The sequence below is a fragment of the Eutrigla gurnardus genome, assembly GCF_963514095.1.
Source record: "Eutrigla gurnardus genome assembly, chromosome: 10".
Lineage (NCBI taxonomy): Eukaryota > Metazoa > Chordata > Actinopteri > Perciformes > Triglidae > Eutrigla > Eutrigla gurnardus.
Window position 1 is genome coordinate 6,768,914 of NC_139924.1, and position 21,137 is coordinate 6,790,050.

At 44.2% G+C, this 21,137-nt stretch overlaps 1 protein-coding gene across 1 annotated transcript in view; it reads left to right on the forward strand.

Moving 5' to 3' along the window:
• Positions 1-21,137, forward strand: part of grik4 (glutamate receptor, ionotropic, kainate 4) — a 182,894-nt gene that overhangs the window by 140,590 nt on the left and 21,167 nt on the right. Inside the window, exons 9-11 of the mRNA XM_084019062.1 lie at positions 52-204; positions 1,835-1,939; positions 15,581-15,688. Of these exons, the coding sequence (XP_083875188.1) occupies positions 52-204; positions 1,835-1,939; positions 15,581-15,688 (366 nt within the window). The remainder of the gene's footprint in view (positions 1-51; positions 205-1,834; positions 1,940-15,580; positions 15,689-21,137) is intronic.

Sequence of the window (21,137 nt, forward strand, 5' to 3'; positions counted from 1 at the left end):
GTGTCAGTGTGTGTATGCATAATGCATTCACCTTCTTGCCTCCCTCTGAAGCTCTCCTCAGCTCTGCTCTTTGATGCGGTATACGCGGTGGTGGCGGCGGTCCAGGAGCTGAACCGGAGCCAGAATGTCGGCGCCACTCAGCTCTCCTGCAAGTCCTCCAAGATCTGGGAGCACGGCACCAGCCTCATGAATTACCTGAGGATGGTAAGATTGCCTCTGCTGGACATCAGGAAAATATATGACACTCTTGACCCCCGCTCACCTTACAGTCAAGTGAAATGGCATTTGGAGAGGCTCTAGCTCCCGGATGGCGACGTGTTTCCGAGGGAAGGCAGGCGGGACATGGCGTTGGGAGATTAGCACACAACCTTTGCTAGCTCTGCAGAGTCGTAGTAGCCGATTTGATGGATGGATGTCATGATATCATTGGTTGAAATTGGTTGGGTTGGGATTCGGGTTAGCTGATAGAAGCATGAGTCATTTTTTTCCCACAAAGCACAAAACATTGGATTTTGAAATAAAACATGAAGAGATTTTTTTGGCACATATTTTTAAATATATCACCTGGGATGTGATCTAAAAGGGTTGAAAAGGCTTTTTTCTCTTTTATTTCAGCTTGACTTTTAAAGGGAATAGTTTGACCTTTTGGGGAAATATGGTTATTTGCTTTCTGCTGGATAGTCCAGCATAGCATAAAGAACTTTTTTTTGTTTTATAATGATGACTTTGGATGATGGTGCATTCATTCCTTTTTTTTAAAACATTTTGAGTAGATGTTCCTCTTACGTTACAAGAGCAAAGTCCTTGATTAAAACGTACAGCGACACAAATGTTCACAAAAGAAACAGCAACAATCAAATCAAATTCCTCACAACATTCTGTGCCGTCTGCTTATTCAGTTTCACTCAGAAATACATCACGAGCTAGATAACCTTGGAATGCAGTTTCAGCTTGAATGTAAGAGAAAAAGTCATATTTGTGCAACTCAGATCTGTTTGTGTGATATTTTAAATGTTTGCCTTTTATTAAGATTCTATTATTTTGTATATTTTGTAATCCAATGGAATATGTTACATATTAGAAAAATTGTCATTTCATATAATCTGACCCAACCTTGGAGCCAGGCTGGCTGTTTTTTGCTAAGATGAACGAACCAGTTGCTTTATACTGCACACATACAGGAAATGACAAACATCACAAGTAACTCTCAGCTTGAAAACATATTTCTCAAAATGTCCAAAAATATCCTGAGTCCTAAAATACTCTGTACTGTGTTTGTGTGTGTTTTTATTCACTCACGTTCAACAGGAAACAGCAATAATAAGATAGTGATAGATACACATGCTAGTTGAGAACTTGATTATATTGATTATATTCTGACAGCAGATAATAATGTATATGTCGTCGTCTATTCTTTCTTTAAAGATATGTTCTCTAGCCACCAGGTCAGTGTATCTCGTCTCTAAATTATACTGATGGGCAATAGAGAGGGAGAGTGAGATAAAGATGAGCTGTCAGGGAATAAAATGTGTTATCCTATAATGGAAATGGCACAATAAGTGATTGGGCTATCAAAATACTTAAATGTGACACATTTTAATATCAGACTGTTTGTCTTTCTCTCTCCGACGAAGAAGACGTGATTAATGGCTCGTCTGTTTTTGCCGTACAAGGAAGATATTAGAGCCTCGTCTTCATATTGTTATTCTAAACTCGACATATTTCAGGGCTGATATGGAGCTGGTTGTGCTAACGTAGCAGGTGCTACTGAGAGGGAGGCAGGCAGGATCTTCCTGGTGATGTTTTAATGTGTTGCTGTCTCTGTGCTGGATAGGTAGAATTGGATGGTCTAACGGGCCACATCGAGTTCAACAGCAAAGGTCAGCGGTCGAACTACGCCCTGAGGATCATGCAGAACAGCAAGGATGGCCTAAAGCAGGTAACGTCAATCTGAGCTTTGTATTGGCTGTGAATGAAAGGAGGGCGGAGCTCTTGTGCTATGAACTGTACCAAATGCTCAGGGGTTGGTGACATAAGCACAGGTGGAGCCATCCATTGGACTATGGGTGATATTCTCCTCCAATCAAAAGCACACGTTTGCCCAGGTGTAGCGTAGGCCAATCAGGATCACTGGCCTAATGGTATTGAGCCGTGACCCATCATGCCACCTCCATCAACACCATCGCCACCACCCGATCAAGAGATCAAGATCTTGTTGAGAAATGTGTCAAACTGCACAGTATAGTTGAGGGGAAGGTCCGGTAGAAAACAGCACAGGCGTGGCCGGAGCCACCGTCTCTCTGCATCTGATGTGTGACAGCTATCAATAAGACATCTGTGGTGACGGCGTGCTGGCCGAGGTGACTGACGGAGGCCGAGTGTGCAGCAGACACCACCGTGTCTCTCTGCACAGCCAGGCCTGGGAGCACACTGTGCTCTGTTCTGCCATTCTTTAATGCTACTTGATGTTATCTGGGATTTCTACAACCTTTGATGATGATCAGCTGTGTGTGTGTCACTCGTCCCTCCGATGGAGAGCTGGCATTCCAACCCAGGGACCAGGAGTTTAGTGAGGCAGTTGGAGACAAGAACATTGCTTCAAATGGAAGACAAAGTGATTGCCCAATATTCTCCCATCCATCAACAAACCTGTGGTTTTCCTCCAAGGGACACAACGTTTCTGTCCAATAGGGAGAACAAAAAATAAGTTGTTTAAAGACATTCAACAGTTGGGTCTTTGGCAATAATTCTTACTTTAACAGTGAAGGCAGTCAAATACTGGCATATTGTCAATAATAAGTAAATAAATGATAAAATCCTCCACTTTCATTTAATAAAAGCCAAGTGATGACCAATAACCTGATCATCCTTTAGTAACTGATTTTTCACATCAGTGCACATTTACCTGCATCAAAAGTACATTCTATACTCAAGTATAAGTACTACTTGTTTTCAAAAAATACTCTGATAAAAAAGTACTGATTCAACTTCTTAAAACAAGAAATGTGCTCAAAGTATGAAGTAAAAAGTATGCCTATGAAGTACATTTATACTTGCTAACTTAATCTTGCGGCATAAAATTCCCCTGAAATGCATTAAAACTAAAGTAACAAGCCTGTATTGAAAATGTAAGAAGTAGAACATACAGATGTTTGTTTTAAAATGTAGAGAGTAAAAGTTCAACGTTGTCCGAAAAATAAAGTGCAGATACCTGAAAATTGAACTGAAGTCCAGTCATGAAGTATTTGTACTTTGTTGCTTCCCACCTCTGTTTACCTGTTACAGGTAACATTCAGTGCATGCAATAAAACGTGTGTCTTACTGTGACACAGACTATTCTGACTGTGACGTGTTCACACACAGCAGCCGATACTGTGTGTGAGCTTCACACAGCTTGCTCTTAAAATCCTGTTTTCCATAAATGCCTTTAGTATTGCTTCTTAAATGATGTGAAGTGATAACTGTAACCGCTCAGACAAACGTTTTCATAGTACCCCCCGGGGAGTACCTGTCTCTGAGCCTGACAGCTGGGCTCCCTGCTGCCCCGCCACTTTTGTGGTTGTCCCGTCAATGCTGCATTATGTATGACGTATATTAACGTATCCATAATCCAACAAGTATTCACCACTCTGCTGCAGCAGATAGCTGTGTTTGTGCTTTCTTATCTACAGCATTTTAAGTAGCTGTTGTTATGCTATCGTGAGATAGAGACAAGACACAGGCGTCTTGACAGCACCGAGAGCAATAGAGAGGTTTGGCCCTTTCCTTTGAGACGAAATGAAAGAGAGGATTGAGTTCCTGCCTGTGAGAGAAATATCTTAGTAACGCTCTAGTCAGACAGCAGCCCATCTTCCTTTATTAACCTTGTCTGTGTCCCCCCATGTCCCCTCTTTATACTGGCACCGGGCCAGTCAAGCAGAAGGATAATGCTATCAGACCTAATGTGATGATTTCAACCAGAAGTATTATAAAGCAGCCCTGCCAGTTATGGTAATGGGGAGAGGCAAGGTGTTAGACGGGGGTACGGGACAGGGGTGTTGTTTGCTTTGTTAACTCACACCTCCATCATGCTGTTGGGTCGGGGCGGCTTCAGCCAGGCAGGCACCGGAGGTGTCGGGGCCTTGGCAGAGATAAGGGAGGGTGGCTCACTGCCCGCACACATTTAAATAGAGTTTAAGGAGAATTCTTACAAAATCGACACGTTGATACGGGAAACATTTAAACAACTTGTGGAGACGGAGAGCAACAAGGCATGTTGCAGCCGCCCACCTTCGCTCCTCCAGCCCACTTCCACACTCTTCCCTTCCCCATCATTGCCTCACCCCGAGCCCCGTGGCTGCGCTATGGATCGCCTGGCATGTGTGACCATCAGCTCCTCGGGGGGTTCAACACTCTGCAGCCAATAACTGTCGCATATTGAATTTCTCTTGCGGGCGTTTTAACACATTATAACATTTTCCCCGCTGCTCTGTCTGCTCCACCTTCCTCTGTTTCATCCATCTAGCTATTTATCTACAGCTATCAGTCTGCTGAGTAATAGTCTGCACTGTTCCTGCTAGCACGGGATTGTATGAAAAAGCAACAAAAAATCACCATATTACCAGGTTGGAGACAACTTTAGGATTGATGCGGTATAACATTTTACTTTTGACACCGAAGGTGACCTTTGGGCTTTAACTGTCAAAGCCCAAAGGGCGATTGTCATATTGTCATTGTGGCTGCTCAAATGTATTATTAATGCTGTGCAGTCAGAACTTTAAATCATCTCCCTTTTTATTTCCTTTGCCTGAATAATTCATTATTGATTGGTGCGTTTTGACCAAGTATGGTGTGATGCAGAATTCCTCACAGGGAGAGAATCATCTGAAAATGACCTCTAGAGTGCCATAACCATACATTCATGATATAAAAGCAGGATTCCAGTAATGGCTTAAAACATGAAAGCAACCATTCAGATGACAGTTCATTCAGCCTCCTCTTATTTCCCAAACATGATGTGGCTGCATTACACAATCATCTTTATTCGGTCAGTTTATTTGGCAGGCAAATAATATTTCCCAGCTGCTCCCGCGCTGGCAGCCAGGTAGGCCAATGATGATAGTGTAGGACGTTGGCATTGCCATTGTCCACGCTCTGGCCGTGGCACCGCTGCCACCTGGAAGCAACGACAAACCACAGAGGAGGCAAGGGGGGGGATGACGGGCGGAAAGTAAATGAGACAGAAAGGGCGTGTGAGAGGGGAAATAGGACAGAAAGAAAGGAGGCAAAGACAAAGCTATAAAACTAGAAATCACATTCCCGCATGTCAAATTACAGCCGGGGTCTGTTTTTTCACTCCATATGTGAACTAGCTGTCGCCGCGTTTAATACTTAAGGCAACAACATTGACCTTCACTCCTATTGCTTGTTGGAAGGACTAATCATATTAAAGGAATAGGCTGTAATCCTCTATATCCTTTTGCCACGGCTATTCACAAGCCAGTGTAATGAGCTAGATAAAGGAGACTAATGCGAAGAACTATGTTGGCGCGGGTGTGTGTGTGTGTGTGTGTGTGTGTGTGCGTGTGTGTGTGTGCGTGTGTGCGTGTGAACATGTTTCTGAGTGTATATTTTCCAGATGGTATGACCACCAGGGTTGTGCTGTGAAACAGTACAATTCCTGATACATACAGATGGATAATATAAGTCAACCTGTTCCTGTGAACACACAGACTGTATCCTCCGCGTCGGGAACATCAAAAGACGGAGCTGTTTCCTAACTTCCCAAAATGGATAACAGCATCTTCTATTTGTGGGGGATCAGAAGTATGGGACTAGTTTATTGTGATACTGAGCAGGTGTAGGACCGCGGACTGGTACGTCATCAGTTCTCAGTGCTGTCCTGTGCCTGTGTGTGTTCATTTTAATGCATTGCTTTTTTTTATGTTTACACTGTGTGTGTGTGTGTGTGTGTGTGTGTGTGTGTGTGTGTGTGAGAGAGAGAGAGAGAGAGAGAGAGAGAGAGAGAGAGAGCATTGACGGGGTCGGTGCCAGCCCCCGCTGCTTGCTTCTTGGCTCCGCACACAATGGCACACACCGAGCCCACAGCCATCTATGTTTGTACGCTGTGTGCTTCCAAAACAACCACACTGCAGCCTGCCAGCCACCGGCACCGCGGCAAACACCACACCGGCAGAGTGGTCCAGCCCCCTCTGCAGCCCCCCCACCCCCTGGCCTCCGTGGACCGGCTCTCATTTCCAGCACGGAGCTCATTGACAGCAGCACGCCTGTTAAATTGACAGGGCTGTAAAATTAGTAATTATTGCAGTTTGGGCTAGGCAAGCTGTTGCCTGTTACAGCGCTAGGCTCTGTTGTGTGATAGAGACACTGATGCTAGCAAGCTGTATCAGTGTTTCTGTATATTCATGTCTGTGTGTTGACGTACACACATGTGCATATCTGGTCATTGCAGCCACATCTCCTGTAGAGAAGCACTCATTGAGTTTTATAATGGAGGCACTTTGGTGGAGTGTTGGTATAGAAACCACCAGACAAAAGAAAGAGAAACATGTTTTGAGCTAAAGGGTCAGTTGGCGAGGCCACGGAGCAGGTTGTGAGCAGGTTGCAGCTCGCTGGTGTGGATGAGGCCAGAGGCTGACTCACTCCAGCATGACTCAAAGCAAATTGTTCTCATTATTGAGTCCACAGGTGCTTTGCAAAATGTGATGTCCAAGGGCAGATTAGAATCAGAGACATTAAGTTAGTAACTGGCACTGAAGGTGCAACGTTTTTCCTCATTTTGCTTCATGCCATCCTCGGATTCTGCTTCCCTGAAACCTGTAATCACATGAACATGACTTTCAAATTTGTTTAAGTTGGGTCTAGTTTTCCATTACTTTCTCTGAAGTAATAGAAACCTCCAGTTGAACAACCCGCAGCAGATTTGCTGAAATAGAAAGCAACTCATTCATTTTTATCAGGGATTTGCCACATTAAGAATTAATTGTCTGAATACAAAGAACTGATTAGGTTTCGACCTCAGGTGGAGAATACTCTAGCCATGTTCAACACCACCATCAAATTCATTAGGGGCCCAGCCGGGGGCCGTTGGGGTCCCTGGCGCTGAAAAGGCGAGCAACCCATTGTTTAGAGGTAATTATTTTTCTGTGCAATCACATATTTGAGGGGTTTCTCATGAAAATGTTCAGAACTGGCAAAAAACGGGCTCCAACGCGCCCCCAAAATCTCATCAGGGCTCCTTTGATGTTCACGATATTTGGTGGGATCATTGCTCTCTTTTTCATGTACTTTTCATTTTACCAGCACATTTTTGACGCACAAAAACTGACAAAATATTGCAAAAACTTTAAACTCATCATTTAGTCTTGGGCTGCTCCCTCTTAGTCGATCAGTCAACCACGCTGTTGTCTCCATATTAAGTGACTAAGATGTTTTTTGTCATTTTTTTATTCTTTTTCATGCTGAATGACTTCTTTCCAAATGTCACGTGTTTTTCGTGGAACATTTTTGGTGGCTTCCTGTTAAATCTGCATGTTTCGCCATGACTTTACATTTTCCAGTCCGACCCAAAACAGACATCCAGGCCTGAAGGCATCTACACACCCATACAGCATGCCGTGTAATTAGTGTGTGTGTTCTCTAGCACCACATAGTCGGAATTTAAATCCTTAATCCGACATTTATGATAATTCAGAGCTGTGTCATGTGGCGAACCCCACCACTGAATGGCGTGGGGTTGTGAGGGCCCTTTCATCACTGCTTGACGCTTTAATTTATCATTTTGCCTGATTTCCTTCTTCCATGTATTGAGCAGCCACAGCTCCAACCGATGGTTCATCTCATGGAAATAAACAGGATCCTTGGTTGCAGTACACTTTCTTTCACCTTGGATATTGATTTTTTTAACACACATTTCGGCCCCGTGTTCTCATTTTTCTGTCCCCATTGTGAATCTTTGTGAAGAAAAATCATCATAAACTGTTAAATCATCCAGACATGCTCAAGAACACCCTTTCTAATTTCATGAATTATCATTTGGGTATTCACAGCCGGCTTGCTTTTTTGAATAAACTTGCGATACCCGGGCGTCCTTGTGTCAAGGTCTTCGGGGTAGAGCAACGGAGGTGGTGCAGTAAGCAGAGACCCTTTTATACACATCTAACCCCCCATATCTGAGGGAACGCCGAGTGCCTGGAATATCTCCGAGACACGCACAGACACATGCTCGCACACTCTCGGGTGCACACGCGTACACTGCATGGGCGCCACTTCAATTTGCAAGAAATGATTTGAGCTGTGTTATTTACACAAGACTTCCTCCAGTTAAAGGGTGAATGTGCTCGTTGAAATTTCTTTCTCTTTTGGATTGGATTTATTTATTTCCTGTCAGTGCTGCTCCTATGTTTATTACGGCAATCTGTTTTTGGCTTCCTCCTCCCCGTTTCTTTGCCCCCACCCCATCCCTGAGAACACTATTACTCCAGCGCTGCCCCCCCTCCCTCCGCTGTGGATGCAGATGCACTCAATTGAATTTCCCCCTGCTGCTGCTGCAATGTGAAGCAAGGGGGAGGGGAGGGGACAGGTGTAGCGAGGGAGAGGTGGGGGAGGAGAGGGGATGAGATGTTAGGGTGGTGCACAGCAGGTAGACAGATTCAAGACTGCCTCCAAATCTATTTTTCTCTCCTTGAAGGACATTATCATAGGAGGCCATGTAGCTCAGCATCAGGACCACGTGGCTCGGATCTCTTTCTCTGGCTGGGGCTCCGGCAGAGATGAGTATGGCTTATCCAGGTGTGATGGACATACAGGGTGTAATACACAAGAGCTGGTTGCTTGAGCTCCTGCCACTAAGGTCAGAGTACGTTGAGAGACTGTGATCTCCTCCAGCTGCGCAGTTTAAACCTATTTCAATCTGGACTCTGTGTGTTTGTGTGAGCAACAGAGCCCGACAGACAGAGTGTATTAGAGGGAGAGTAAGTAGGTGTCTGTTTTACCACTGTGTAATTGCGAGCAATAATTAAAGCCACATCTACATCGCCAAGGGATGTTAGTTTAACTCGGGTGTAAAGGTGTTCAGAATGGCCTCCGTCCACGAGGAGTTCTGGTGTTACACATCAATCCTGCAAGTTGAGTCTCGCCATGAATCTGTTTGTCTGTCAGAGTCAGGATTTAATAGGGCTTGTGTCAAAATTGTCAGTGAAATTGAAAATCTGTGAGGGAAAAACACCCCTCGCAGGAGTCAACAAAACAAGTATACATTATTTACTATTTGGAGATAAAGAGTAGAATGGGAAACTGCCATTTGCCAGCAGGGGAAAGGAAATACTAGTGGGTATAAATTCTGTGTTTATTTGCCAGTATGAATCTGTATTATTTCATTGTTAAATCAAATTGTCCCTGAAAAGTTGCAACGCATCTCTGAGGATTACATCAAGAGACTACAGGGCCTCGTTCTCTTACCTGCTTCTGTTTGTGTTTACTCCGTGTTTTATCGTGATCCGTAGCCACGCTAACGACATCCAGGAGCTCATCAGGATGGAACGTCCCGCCGCGGCTCGTTGTCAGTATTAAACTGCCTCGGATGATGTGTGTTTGTGAGTGGAGTTTCCAGCCACTGGAACCGCAGCATGTCAGACCACATTCATTTCTGAGGATCATCCATTAAACACGGTTTCTCTTCACCTTGTTTACGTGCCATCTTTTTCTGTTCATTTTCGTTGTGCAGACTGTAGGTGCTCGTTTTTTAAGACTTTGGATTCATCTGCCTGGAAGCACAAATTATAAGTGTGAATTCAGTATCGTCTTTTTCTATCACCTCCAGCAGATCTCTCTTTTTTTGCATTCTTGCTTCATGTTTTCTGTTGGCTCCTCCCCAGGGTAGCTGCTTCTTTTAAGTTGTTTAATCTCTCCGGTGTACGTGATGCTCTCCGCTGGGCGAACACTGATTTGATTTTCACATCGCATCACCGTGTAAAGTGTGTTCGGAAATTGTTCTGATGGAGGAACGTGTTGTATAAATTTAGTTACGAGCCACACTTACGTCTGAAATGCTCAGTCGCAAAGCAGGGGATCCGTTTATGAGCCGATCCGTTTATTGCAAACAGATCTGTCACCGTTATGAGTTGAACGTCCTCGGTGCTGCAGACGGCGCTGGAGGTCGGACAAGCTATCCATTTTGAGAAGAAACAAGCTGACTGACCGCAAAAGACTCAAGTCAGTCAGTTTTGTTCGATTTCTTCTCATTACGTTTGCATTTAAGCTGCTCAAATTCAGATGAATATTATTAACGAGTGATACATGTGATTGGATGTATTTCTTTTGAAGTATCGTTAGAATGTCTGGCCTTGCTGCATGATTATTATAATCTGACTGGATAGTCAGGAGTCAGCTGCATGATGTTGATGTAAATGTGTAGGACTGAAGAAAAGCTGGGCAGCAAGACATATTAGTCATCTTTTGACATATTCCCCCCCAAGTCCTCTCCACGTCTTTTTTTCACCCCTGCATCTTGACCAAGAAACACTCAAAACGTTGAGAGAAATCTAAAGCTGGTCAAGGTTTGATGGTAACTGCCTTCTCCCGAGTGGATGAAGAACACAGTGTTACATGTGTACGAGGGCAGTGTGAGTGTTTCGCCCGTCAAAGCAGAGCCAAATCAATCGTAATACCTTTGCATGAGATCAAATAAGAAATGAGTGCAATCCTACAGAATCATCATCCGCCGCTCACTTCTCTTTCGCTGCGCTGAGTCTGCGACTGCGTCTCGGTAAAATTCATATTGGATTTGTCGAGGCAGAGCCTCACATCTAGTTCTCCCCACACCGGCATCCTCTGTGTGTCTGTAGTTCTCTCCTTTGTTTGGTCTCTCGGAGACGTACAGCAGTCCCCTTTCCTCTTTTGTTTTTCTCAGTTTGCACTTTGCAGGCTGGAGATGGGGAATAGATCAAACGCGGAATGGATGAGCTGTTTTGCAAGATCCCCCAGTCTTAACGGATTTCAAGGCTGGGTGAGACTGTGTACGGCTTGCTTGGCTGGGTGTGTGTGTGTGTGTGTGTGTGTGTGTGTGTGTGTGTGTGTGTGTGTGTGTGTGTGTGTGCGCTAGTCTTTGAGTGTGTGTATGGGTGTAATATGCATGTACATGCAAATTTATGTGCGTGAGTGCCTCTGTGCCTGCAAGTTTGCCTCTGTTTTTCTGTTTTTTATCAGTCTGCACAGTTCCCCGTCCAAATCCCACCAAGACTCTCGGTATAATGTTTCTGAAGAACAAGCGTCCATGCAGCGTAACCTCGTTTTATTCCTTCTTTCCTACAGATTCATACTCGCTCTCTGTTCTCTCAGCAGTCTTGTGAGCTTCTCTTTGAGATACACATTTATGATTTTATAACTTAACAAGGATTGATAAACACTTACTTTTGATCTGACATGCTGTTTTTCTAGAGGTTAGCTTGCCTCGTGTGTGTGCAGGACATTAATAGTAACAGAACATATTTCCATATGTATGACCACATCTCTATGAGTGCAGCATGTTGTTGTCTCCATCTGTCATTTTGTACTTGGTGTAAATGTCATCATGTCAAACAGGCCTACGTTTTAGCAATTTATATCACTTATGAGTTACACTTCCAGAAGAGAAGAGACCCAAAAAAACGCGTCTCCACTAACATGGTGGCCGGAGACGAAGACGTTTGGACAGTCGGTAGGTTGGGGACTGGCAGGCTGAGCGGGGACCGTTGCTGCGAGGGCATCCATTGTTCGCCGTCTGCTCCACTTGGAGGAAACCGCGACGCTGCTTTGAAGATCTGCTGTGACGAGTTTGACTCTCATTACTGGGATTGAACAAGCAGCGGCATTATTCTCCATAAGGCCAAATGATGAGTGTGCTGGCTGGCTTTGGAATAAATTACCAGACCCAGAATAACATGATGCATTTGTGTTTGTTTGTGTGTGTGTGTGTGTGTGTGTGTGTGTGTGTGTGTGTGTGTGTGTGTGTGTGTGTGTGTGTGTGTGTGTGTGTGTGTGTGTGTGTGTGTGTGTGTGTGTGTGTGTTCAGAAGTAACAGCATCAATCACACACAGTTCAGACTTTAATGAAACAGTGTGAGCATCGAACTTTTTCCAGGCTTCAAGACTTCAAGACACAGACACATCTCCGTCTCCACTCAGCCTCATTTGCGCTGCTGTGACACCTGAGCGCTTCAGCCTCGCTCTAAGTGGGCTGTATGACATTATGCTTGATAATGGTCGCTCCTGTTTCTCTCACATGTGATGGATGCGTCTATCACTCCGCATTCTCGCCACACCCCATTGGACTTGGCGACAGGAGAACCAGCCAATCCCGTCGCTTCGATGAGCAGCCCCCCTAATCTTTTTGCTCACGCTGTAATTCCAGGTTGCAGAATGAACCCTGGGTAATCCCTCACAGGGAGCGTCGCTCCACTTCTTGTCACTTTTCGCCGTCTTTCTTCCTTTTTTCTCTCACTCTTTCTCTTTATTTTCGCATAGACTATCTCTCTCTCTCTATCTTCCTGTCTGTCTTTTCCATCTCTTTCTCTTGTTCTTCCCGCCTCATGTTCTAGCTCTATAGCTGGCTGCTCCTCATACTTTCTCATTGATTTTTCTTTCCATTCACCAGCCTCACCGCACCTACTCAGTTAGTGATTGACATTCCCTGCATCTTTCTCTTTTCCTTTTCGCTCGTCTCCTATTCCCCTCTCTCTTATTATACCTTATTCTCCCTCCTGCCTCCCCCGTTTCGCCGGCGTAGCTCACAGTGCTCATCCACAGTCTGAACTCTGTCAGAATGTGTCTGTTTGAATTAGTTATTGGCGGTAACAGCAGTGTAAATACCAAATGTATAACACCACAAATGAGAAGCATCAAGTTACAGCCATTTATATTGTTCGCAAACAGAGTCTGGTTTTTGGCAATATGCAGCTTCCTCTAAAAGCTTTATGGTCTTAGATTCCCGGTTGTGCTGTGTTTATAATGAGGCTTCATGCAATGGTTCAATGGTGTTGGTTCGCCAGATTAAATGTAACGGTGAAGACTCCCTTTACTTCAGAGTTTGCACAACCTACAGAATTATTATAAAATGTGTTCCAAGGGAAAAGACATGTAAGATTACTGATGTTCTTTTCCCGCCCATCAGATTAATGGCTACGGCGTTACGCTCTGATTCATATTTCGTCAATTTAATTAGTTGTACACTGGTGCATCTCCAACTTTGAGACACTCTGTTCTCATCTTCTCATCCGATTTGTGCTACTTAATGAGGAGCCTCCCCATTTTTATTGCACGAATCAATAATAAAAAACGTGTAATTTATCGCACAGTCTTGCAAAGAATAATTACAGCATTAAAGGTTTTCAGTCCGTTTGATGAATGCGACCGTGTGTTTGCTCGCGAGCGTGCCTCCCCGCTTACATTAGCTGATGTGAGGTCTTCCTTACTGTTAGTGGGAGCGACTCAGAGACAGTACAGCTCTATTTTCTCTGCCGGCTCAAAGAGAGTTGACGAAGGGCCGGTTCCTCCCCCGCCAGCATATGCTTCCTGCTCACAGCTCCCTTCTCCCTCCACCTCCTGTTCCTGGCCAAGAATCACCCTCTCGGTCACCTCGATGCTCAGACCTCTTGGTCTCTGGATGCCTGCTGAGCCCAGCCAAGCCATGGACTCCCACCTCCCACCACCTTCACAGGCAACTGACTCTGCGCTGATTGCTGAAGATCATGTTTTTGCTTTACATGTTCTGTTTCCTGAGGCCGTCATCAGCAGAGAGTGTTGTGCAGGTTTACAGATAGTGTTTTTTTTGTGAGCAAGGTGCTGTTTCTCCCAACAAGTAGACCAGAGGAGATGGGATCTTTTTGATCATACTCTCAAAGGAAATTTATGATTCAGGGAGCTTTCTCTTCCATTTTTTTTTTATATCTCTCAGCTATTCATCATCACTGTTAGGAGACTGGTTTAATGGCTTCCAATACAGGCACTGATCAACCTGAATGGGTTGTAATCTCTTGAGAATTCTTTGCAATTTGGCCTTGAAACAAACTACGACCAAGATTGGAGCGCTTTGTTTACTTTTTCGTGTTCGTATCCGACTCCAATCACTGATCCTGTTACAGTTAGTCGTCTCCAACCGACGTGAACATTCCCGAAGGTTTTCTAATCAGAGAATCCGTTCTAGTGACAAGGATTGAATCACACCAACAATGTATCAAGGCTAAATTAGATGCCGTGTTTTCTCATTTATTCCTCCTATATCATATTCACAATGGAGACTGATTATTATGATAAGGGATATTATTTCTCTACTGTCTTCATGACGTGGGTGGCAATGTTTACATAATGAGGTAGGCTACAGCGTTTGAATGTAAACGACGGTTTTGAATTGTCATGATTTTGTTCTTCAGCTGTTGTGATTGGTTGGCATATTTAATGAGATGCTGAAATTGCTGCCCTTTTTTCCGAACGTGTTTCCATACCAGTGAGAGACACTATCGTCTTAGCAGGAACACAGTGGGCAGAATGACCTCCAGTTCTTATAAATACTCCTCATTTCTTAAATCAAAACCACAGATAAACTAATAAAAGGACACATTTAGCATATTATCTTGCTGTTGATGTTTCTTCTGGGCCAACACAAAGCAACCGCTCTGTTATTGATGTTGAAACTGCCGCACACTCAAAATGATAGCTGGTGAAGCCACCATGATAAGGAAAGCAAAATTGTTTTGCCGATATTTCTGCCTGTGTGTCACATCATTCTCACCATATAATCGCCAGCGAAGATGATTGTGAATAATAAAGAATTCACAGCACAGGTAAACTCACAGCTCTGTTTTGTCCTGTCAAAACTATGAGAAACACCTCCGTTGTACTCCAACATTTCTCACTTTATCTAGATTGTAAAAAGCTCCAGGGTTGCAGAATGTTTCCCAACCACAGGAAGAATTCTTCAAGGTTAGAGCATACAAATCACCAAGGTTTTACAGTCGGAGGAATGTACCGGAAAGTCGCAGGGGGGGGTAGACGGCGTCGGGGATTGACACACTTGGGCCGAGCACATGAATTAATGAAACGGGAGATGGCAGAGACGGATGGAAGGGCGGATGGGAGGAACGACGCCGTGTGAGGTGGAGGTGTGAAGCCGCTACTCGAGCTGTAATGAAAATGAGAATGTGGCTCCGCACCACAGGATTTGCCGGTAATTGGTTTAATGAATGCATTCTGTTGCCTCTGATTGAACACATGCCCCGTGTTCGCACCTGAAGGAGCTCCACACACACACACACACACACACACACACACACAGGCGTCTTTGTTTCCTTATGCAGTCCTGCTAACTTTCCCTATCACCTTGTCTCACTACATGGTGATCTGTCCACTGCTTTCTGGCGCTCCATTGTGAAGGTCATACTGATTGTCCTTTAGAGGGAGGCAATTAAGTACAGATTGTTTCTATTGGCCTTTTCCTGCTGACGGACTCAGTGACTGATCTGTTGTGTGTGTGTGTGTGTGTGTGTGTGTGTGTGTGTGTGTGTGTGTGTGTGTGTGTGTGTGTGTGTGTGTGTGTGTTCTCTTTGCAGATTGGCCTGTGGCACTCTGAAGCTGGACTTTCCATGGAGAGGAAGCTTCCATCAATCAACGTGACGGACACCCTCTTCAACACCACTCTCACCATCACGACCATACTGGTGGGTCCGACTGTACTCACATCAGCAGGGGCTCCGTGTCATTTCATTAGCTTGACTCCTCAGTCGATCTGCATGACACTCCGTGGTTGACGAGGCAATTACCATATCAAAAACCCATTTTTGTGTTTTCAGATCCAAACTCGGGTCCTCTAGGGATCAGAGGAGCTGCTGCTGCGCAATTGTTTTGCCCCGAGTACTTCAGACGAGGCTCGCAGTGCATCAGCAGGAGCTAATAATTCCCCATGTCAGCCTCCCTCAGCCTCTGTTGTAAATATAGATCCTTTGAGTGTTAGTTCTCACTACTCTCACCCTGCTACCTGTTTTACGAAGGATGCCGTTTTTGAAGCAATTCCCTTAAACACCTGCCATATTATTGATCAGTAATTTATGAATCCTTAAAAAAATTAATGCTTTCCTGCAATTAATTATATAAGCAGTTGACATTTAAATTGAGATAATTATATTTTAATGAAAGGAAATAATATTGTCACTCAAACTGCAGTCCTTGCTCTGCCTGCCGTTATTTAACCGCTCAAATGAGTAAATGTGAACAATTTATAGGTTTTACTGGAGAATCATTGAAAAAACGCACCTCTAGAAATCTCATTCGTTTTGTGAAAAGGCCTATAAAGGTTCAGTATGCATCACTCAAAACTACTTAATCTTTTTTTAAAGGCTCCTTAATGATATATCACTATCATCAGTTGTGAGTCATAAATTGTTCACTGCAACTCCTTGAACTCAGCAAACTTATGAAATGGAAACGTCTTTCTAGTCCTTCAACTGCCCAAATCGCTTTACACTACAAGTCAAACATTCAACTATTCACACGTACGTTCTGACACTGATGGCAGAGGCTGCCATGCCAGGTTCAGGTTCAGTGTCTTGCCCAAGGACACTTCAATATGATGACTTTATGTGAAGGGGATTGAACCAGTGATCACAGTTGATCCGTGAAACACATCAAAGTCATGTCTGACCCTGACTGGCCAGAAGTAGACTCTGGGTATAAACCTGCCATTGGCCATGTATCTAATCCACAAGAGCACCGTGACTGCATCCCATGCTTAGCGTCATCCAAGACGATTGGTTTAAAGAAATACAAACAACCCCCCCCCCCCCCACAAGATTGGCAACGTGCCGAGCCGTTCTTTAATACTGACACATCGCTGGAGATAAGTCTGGCTATGCGACACTAATATATTCTTGAGACTTATCCAATTCTCAACAGTGATTAATTGCACATCAATTAATGAGCTACTTGTTTTAATTAGGAAAGCAAATGTGTCAGGAATTTCCCAAACTTGTGAGGAGAATAAAAGCCTGTTCAAGTCTCCTGTTTTACAGTAGCTTTGATATCACATCAAAGGCAATAAATGGATTCATGATGCATAAAAAAAAACCGCTCGGCGTTTCAGACGGCGGCGGCGTGTTTCATACCTCTCTTCCTCCTGTAACACACACAAACACACGCACACCTGTCACCTGCCCAGCTCCTCCTCCTCCTCACTGATGAGTCAGGCGATAAGACACAAACAAGCTTGTAAGCAGAGGCTATTGGCTCAATGTGTTATTCTGAGTGCCGGGCTTATCGGCCGCGGCGCCGTGGGAACGAGTGCTGCCACTGAACAACTCTCTGGTCTCATTGAGACTTATTGGGATTCAGATGGAACGGTTCATTTCACACGCAGTGAGTGTGTGTGTGTGTGTGTGTGTGTTTTGAGAGCGAGTACAAAATGAGACAATATTTTCTCAACAGAAAGAGGGTGTGAAAGAAAAGAATTGGCCACAGAGCTTTGATTCCACTTTGGAGATACAGAGTCCCCGGACCGAACTTAGGAAGCCACCAAGGAGCAATTTTCCCTGCCTATCACGGCTCATTCATCACGGTGTGATTGCCACGTCGGCGTTATCTGGCTGGTTGGGGGGCGGAGGCAGACGGGCCGCAGCTGAAAACCTCACTAAGAATTCCTTACCTGCTAGCGCTCTGTGTGTGTGTGTGTGTGTGTGTGTGTTTGTGTGTGTGTGTCTGTGTGTTCAGGGTGTGATTGTGTGCACTCTCATGTTCACCTGGCCTTCACTGGGCAGTTTCATTACTCCTACACTTGGCTGTCATCTTCTCACTTCAATTTCACTAACAGCCCGGGGGGGGGGGGGCGTCATAGATTTGATTATCACTTTACTGCAAGGCCACTAAGCATGCTTTTGTGAAATCAGTGATTGAGTTTGATGCAGGTGCTGTTCAGGTCTTTGTATCAGCAGTAGAATCAGAATGTTTGAGGATATCATTTGACGTCAGCAGCTGTTTGCACTTGTAAACGTCATGTTGGTGCTTAAATAGTAAGAAAGTCATCTCAGCATAAAGCCTGTATCACACATTAGCGTCATGCACGCACACAACAGCCTCGGGTGTTAACACAGTATAGCTGTATATCTTTTTGTCAGATTTTTTCAAGCATAGACACCTTTTATTAGCAGTGGACAGATAGGAAAGACAGGAGAGAGAGGGGGTGTGACATGCAGCAAAGGACCTCCGGCCGGGAATCGAACCGGGGTCGGCTGCGTATGCGTACGTGCCTACATGGCATGCGCTCTAACCACTCCACCACCTGCGTGCGTGCCCTAGCTGTTATTTAATGATGCTCTGTTATACCACCCATCCACAGTGCTCACAGAATTTAGGAATCCTTCATATTCTGCCTTGATGAAAGAAATGGAGCAGAGCTTTACCTGAAGGAGCGTTTGCTTGTTAGAGAATCATACCGTCTACATATTGAAATCACAACTTGTTACCAGTTTTCCTCTTCAATGCCTGAATCTGGTTTTAAAGTCTCTTCTGTGAGAGCCTTCGTCTGCCTGTCGTGGTCATTCTCTCAGTTCTCCTGCAGACTCCTCTCTCGGAGTGCTCCACTCTCAGACTGTATGCACTGGTGAGGGTGAGGACTCCACTGTGCACTGACAATAACAGCAGAGGAGCACATTTGCCGGCACTCAGGTTCACATGGACCTCCACCCCCACACACAGACACAAGACCCGTCACCACTTCTTAACGTTTCTGTGTTTTCTCTCGTTTTTCATGAAGAATATATACGTGACCTCACCCTTTTTTTCTAATGACAGCATTGTCAGAGCTTCTGAGGCTCATCTTCAAAACAGGACTTGCAAACCCGGTGAGAGATATTATATCTCAGCTGCCAGTTGGCTGGCCTCTGGAGACCACGTTTTTAAGGATAAGGAAACAGTTGAGGGGAAGCGAGGCGGGTTGTGTGAAGGCATCGTGAACACCCTGAGGTTTTAAAAAGGTTGAAACTCCACAGTTGTGTGTGTGTGAAGTTGAACGCGAACAACACTCGGCACTGCACCTGGCGTGTGTGTGTGTGTGTGAGTGTGTGTGTGTGTGTGTGTGTGTGTGCCTGTGCATATGCAAGAGAATGTTCGTCTTCCTCCAAAGTTATCAGTCCACAACCAGACTCCTCATAGCCTGGGAATAAGAGCTGCTTTTAAAGTCTGCATTTCTTTAAAGCTTCAAACTCATAGCTTTATTGCTGTTTTTTTGCTGTGGTGTGCAAAAGAAGGTAGATGGGATTTCATTGTGATTTTGCCTTCATGGAAGACAGCACTTTCATTCCCCCATATAGCCATTGCAAACCTTTGTGTAGTTATTTTTTGTTATATGTGATTTTGTCCTAAACTTTATAGAAGGCTTCTAGTGGAAGTCATTCCAACGTTTTGAGGAATTTGTCTGAACTGCGGTAAATGTATCAGCTAATAGCAGCTGTGACCCAGCATAGACCTGCATTTTTATTGACCGTCTCAACAGGAAGGCATTGCTAGGCAACAACTTGGGTCCAGGTTTACTTCCTGTCAACCAATGTCATGTCAACTAGTGTCACATACCCTGCAACGGGAAAATAAACATGGACTAAAGGGCAACCGGAGCTCAGCGAAAGAGAGACGGCTTGAAACACGGAGAAGTGACAAAGAAAACTCTTGAACCGTCAGAGAGTCCTTATTGATTGCTGTTGGGTTTTTGCTGTGTGATTGATGTATGTTTGCCAGCTCTGATTTCATCAGTCTTTCTTTACCAGGTCACCACGGAGGGATGGAGGGAAGACAATATACAGAAGCAATATTATCTCTAATCCGAGAGATGGAGCGCCTTAACGACGGCAGACATTTGTTATAAAATATTAACATACATCAACATGATGCTGGAAAGTGAATTATGGATTTTGCTAAGTTAAGCGCTCTAGTAGGACACAGACATACATCCATCCTTACTGGCCTTCTGTGTGAAGAGCTGAGTGTAGCAGGTTGGCTGTGTCTCCCCGTCCCTCTGTCCGGCTAGAGCTACGTACAGAAACGCCCACTATAGCCGACCTCTGTAATAACAGGGAGGAAATTGGATGGAGAGTAAAAGCGTCCGCCTCGGTTTGGCTCGGCTGCAGGTCGGTGCATGGAAAGCTCCAGTAGTGTGTGAGCTGTGACATTAGCATTTATATTGCACCTCGTGTGAAACATATAGACATCATGTTAGGTCAGTGAGGTGTTTTAAGTAGTCAATGAACACACGGACAGCTTTACTTTCATACATCCGTCCATACAGTGACTAACTGGCTGAAAACGTTTCTCTTCTACTTCTTAAAGGACAGAAAGGCTTTAAGGCTGATGGGATTTTATACCTTTTTATTGTAAGTTAATCAGTAAAAGAATGCTTGCGTCCGTCTTTCACTATTTTCTGACTTCTGAACTCGAAGCCCAGTCGTCTCGACTAAAGATGCACATCCTCAGTTTATTTCATTTTATTCTCTCTTTTTTTTTTAGGACAGATCGTTTCCTCAAATAGCTTTCCACTGTAGTTTTTTAGCACAAAAAGAATCACACAGTGAATATTTTGGTTATGTTTTGTTTAGTTATTTTCAGCTACATATTTGCATCACATTTATTTACAACTAATCTGCAACAGTAAATTCATTTTGAAGGAAACATAATGCTGCCTGGAAAACTTTTTTTTTTTTATTATTTATTGTTGAAAATAAACAAAATATTCACTGACAGCGTAATATATTTCTTTCAATATCCACCTTTGCAGTAAGAAGTCGGCTCGTAATAACTACAGCATAATAAAACTATTTTATGGATTATTTGGCGCTCACACTTGTTATGGAGAAAGATCCTTTTTCATATATTGGAGTGAGGTGAATAGCGTCTGAAGAGCAGACCTGTTCATGCATTAACATTTAACCACATTAACACACACGCTTCCTCCCACCGGACCTCCTCCCCACGACTTGTTTGTGGGGAAAAAACACTTCCTTCAGTCGGGTGATGATCCAGGCAACAATTATGTTTCCCAGCACAATAGTTATCAGGAAAACAAATTAACATGATATGAATGTAATAAGACCAGACAGGTTTGGCATTTAGTATTTATTTATTTAGTATTAC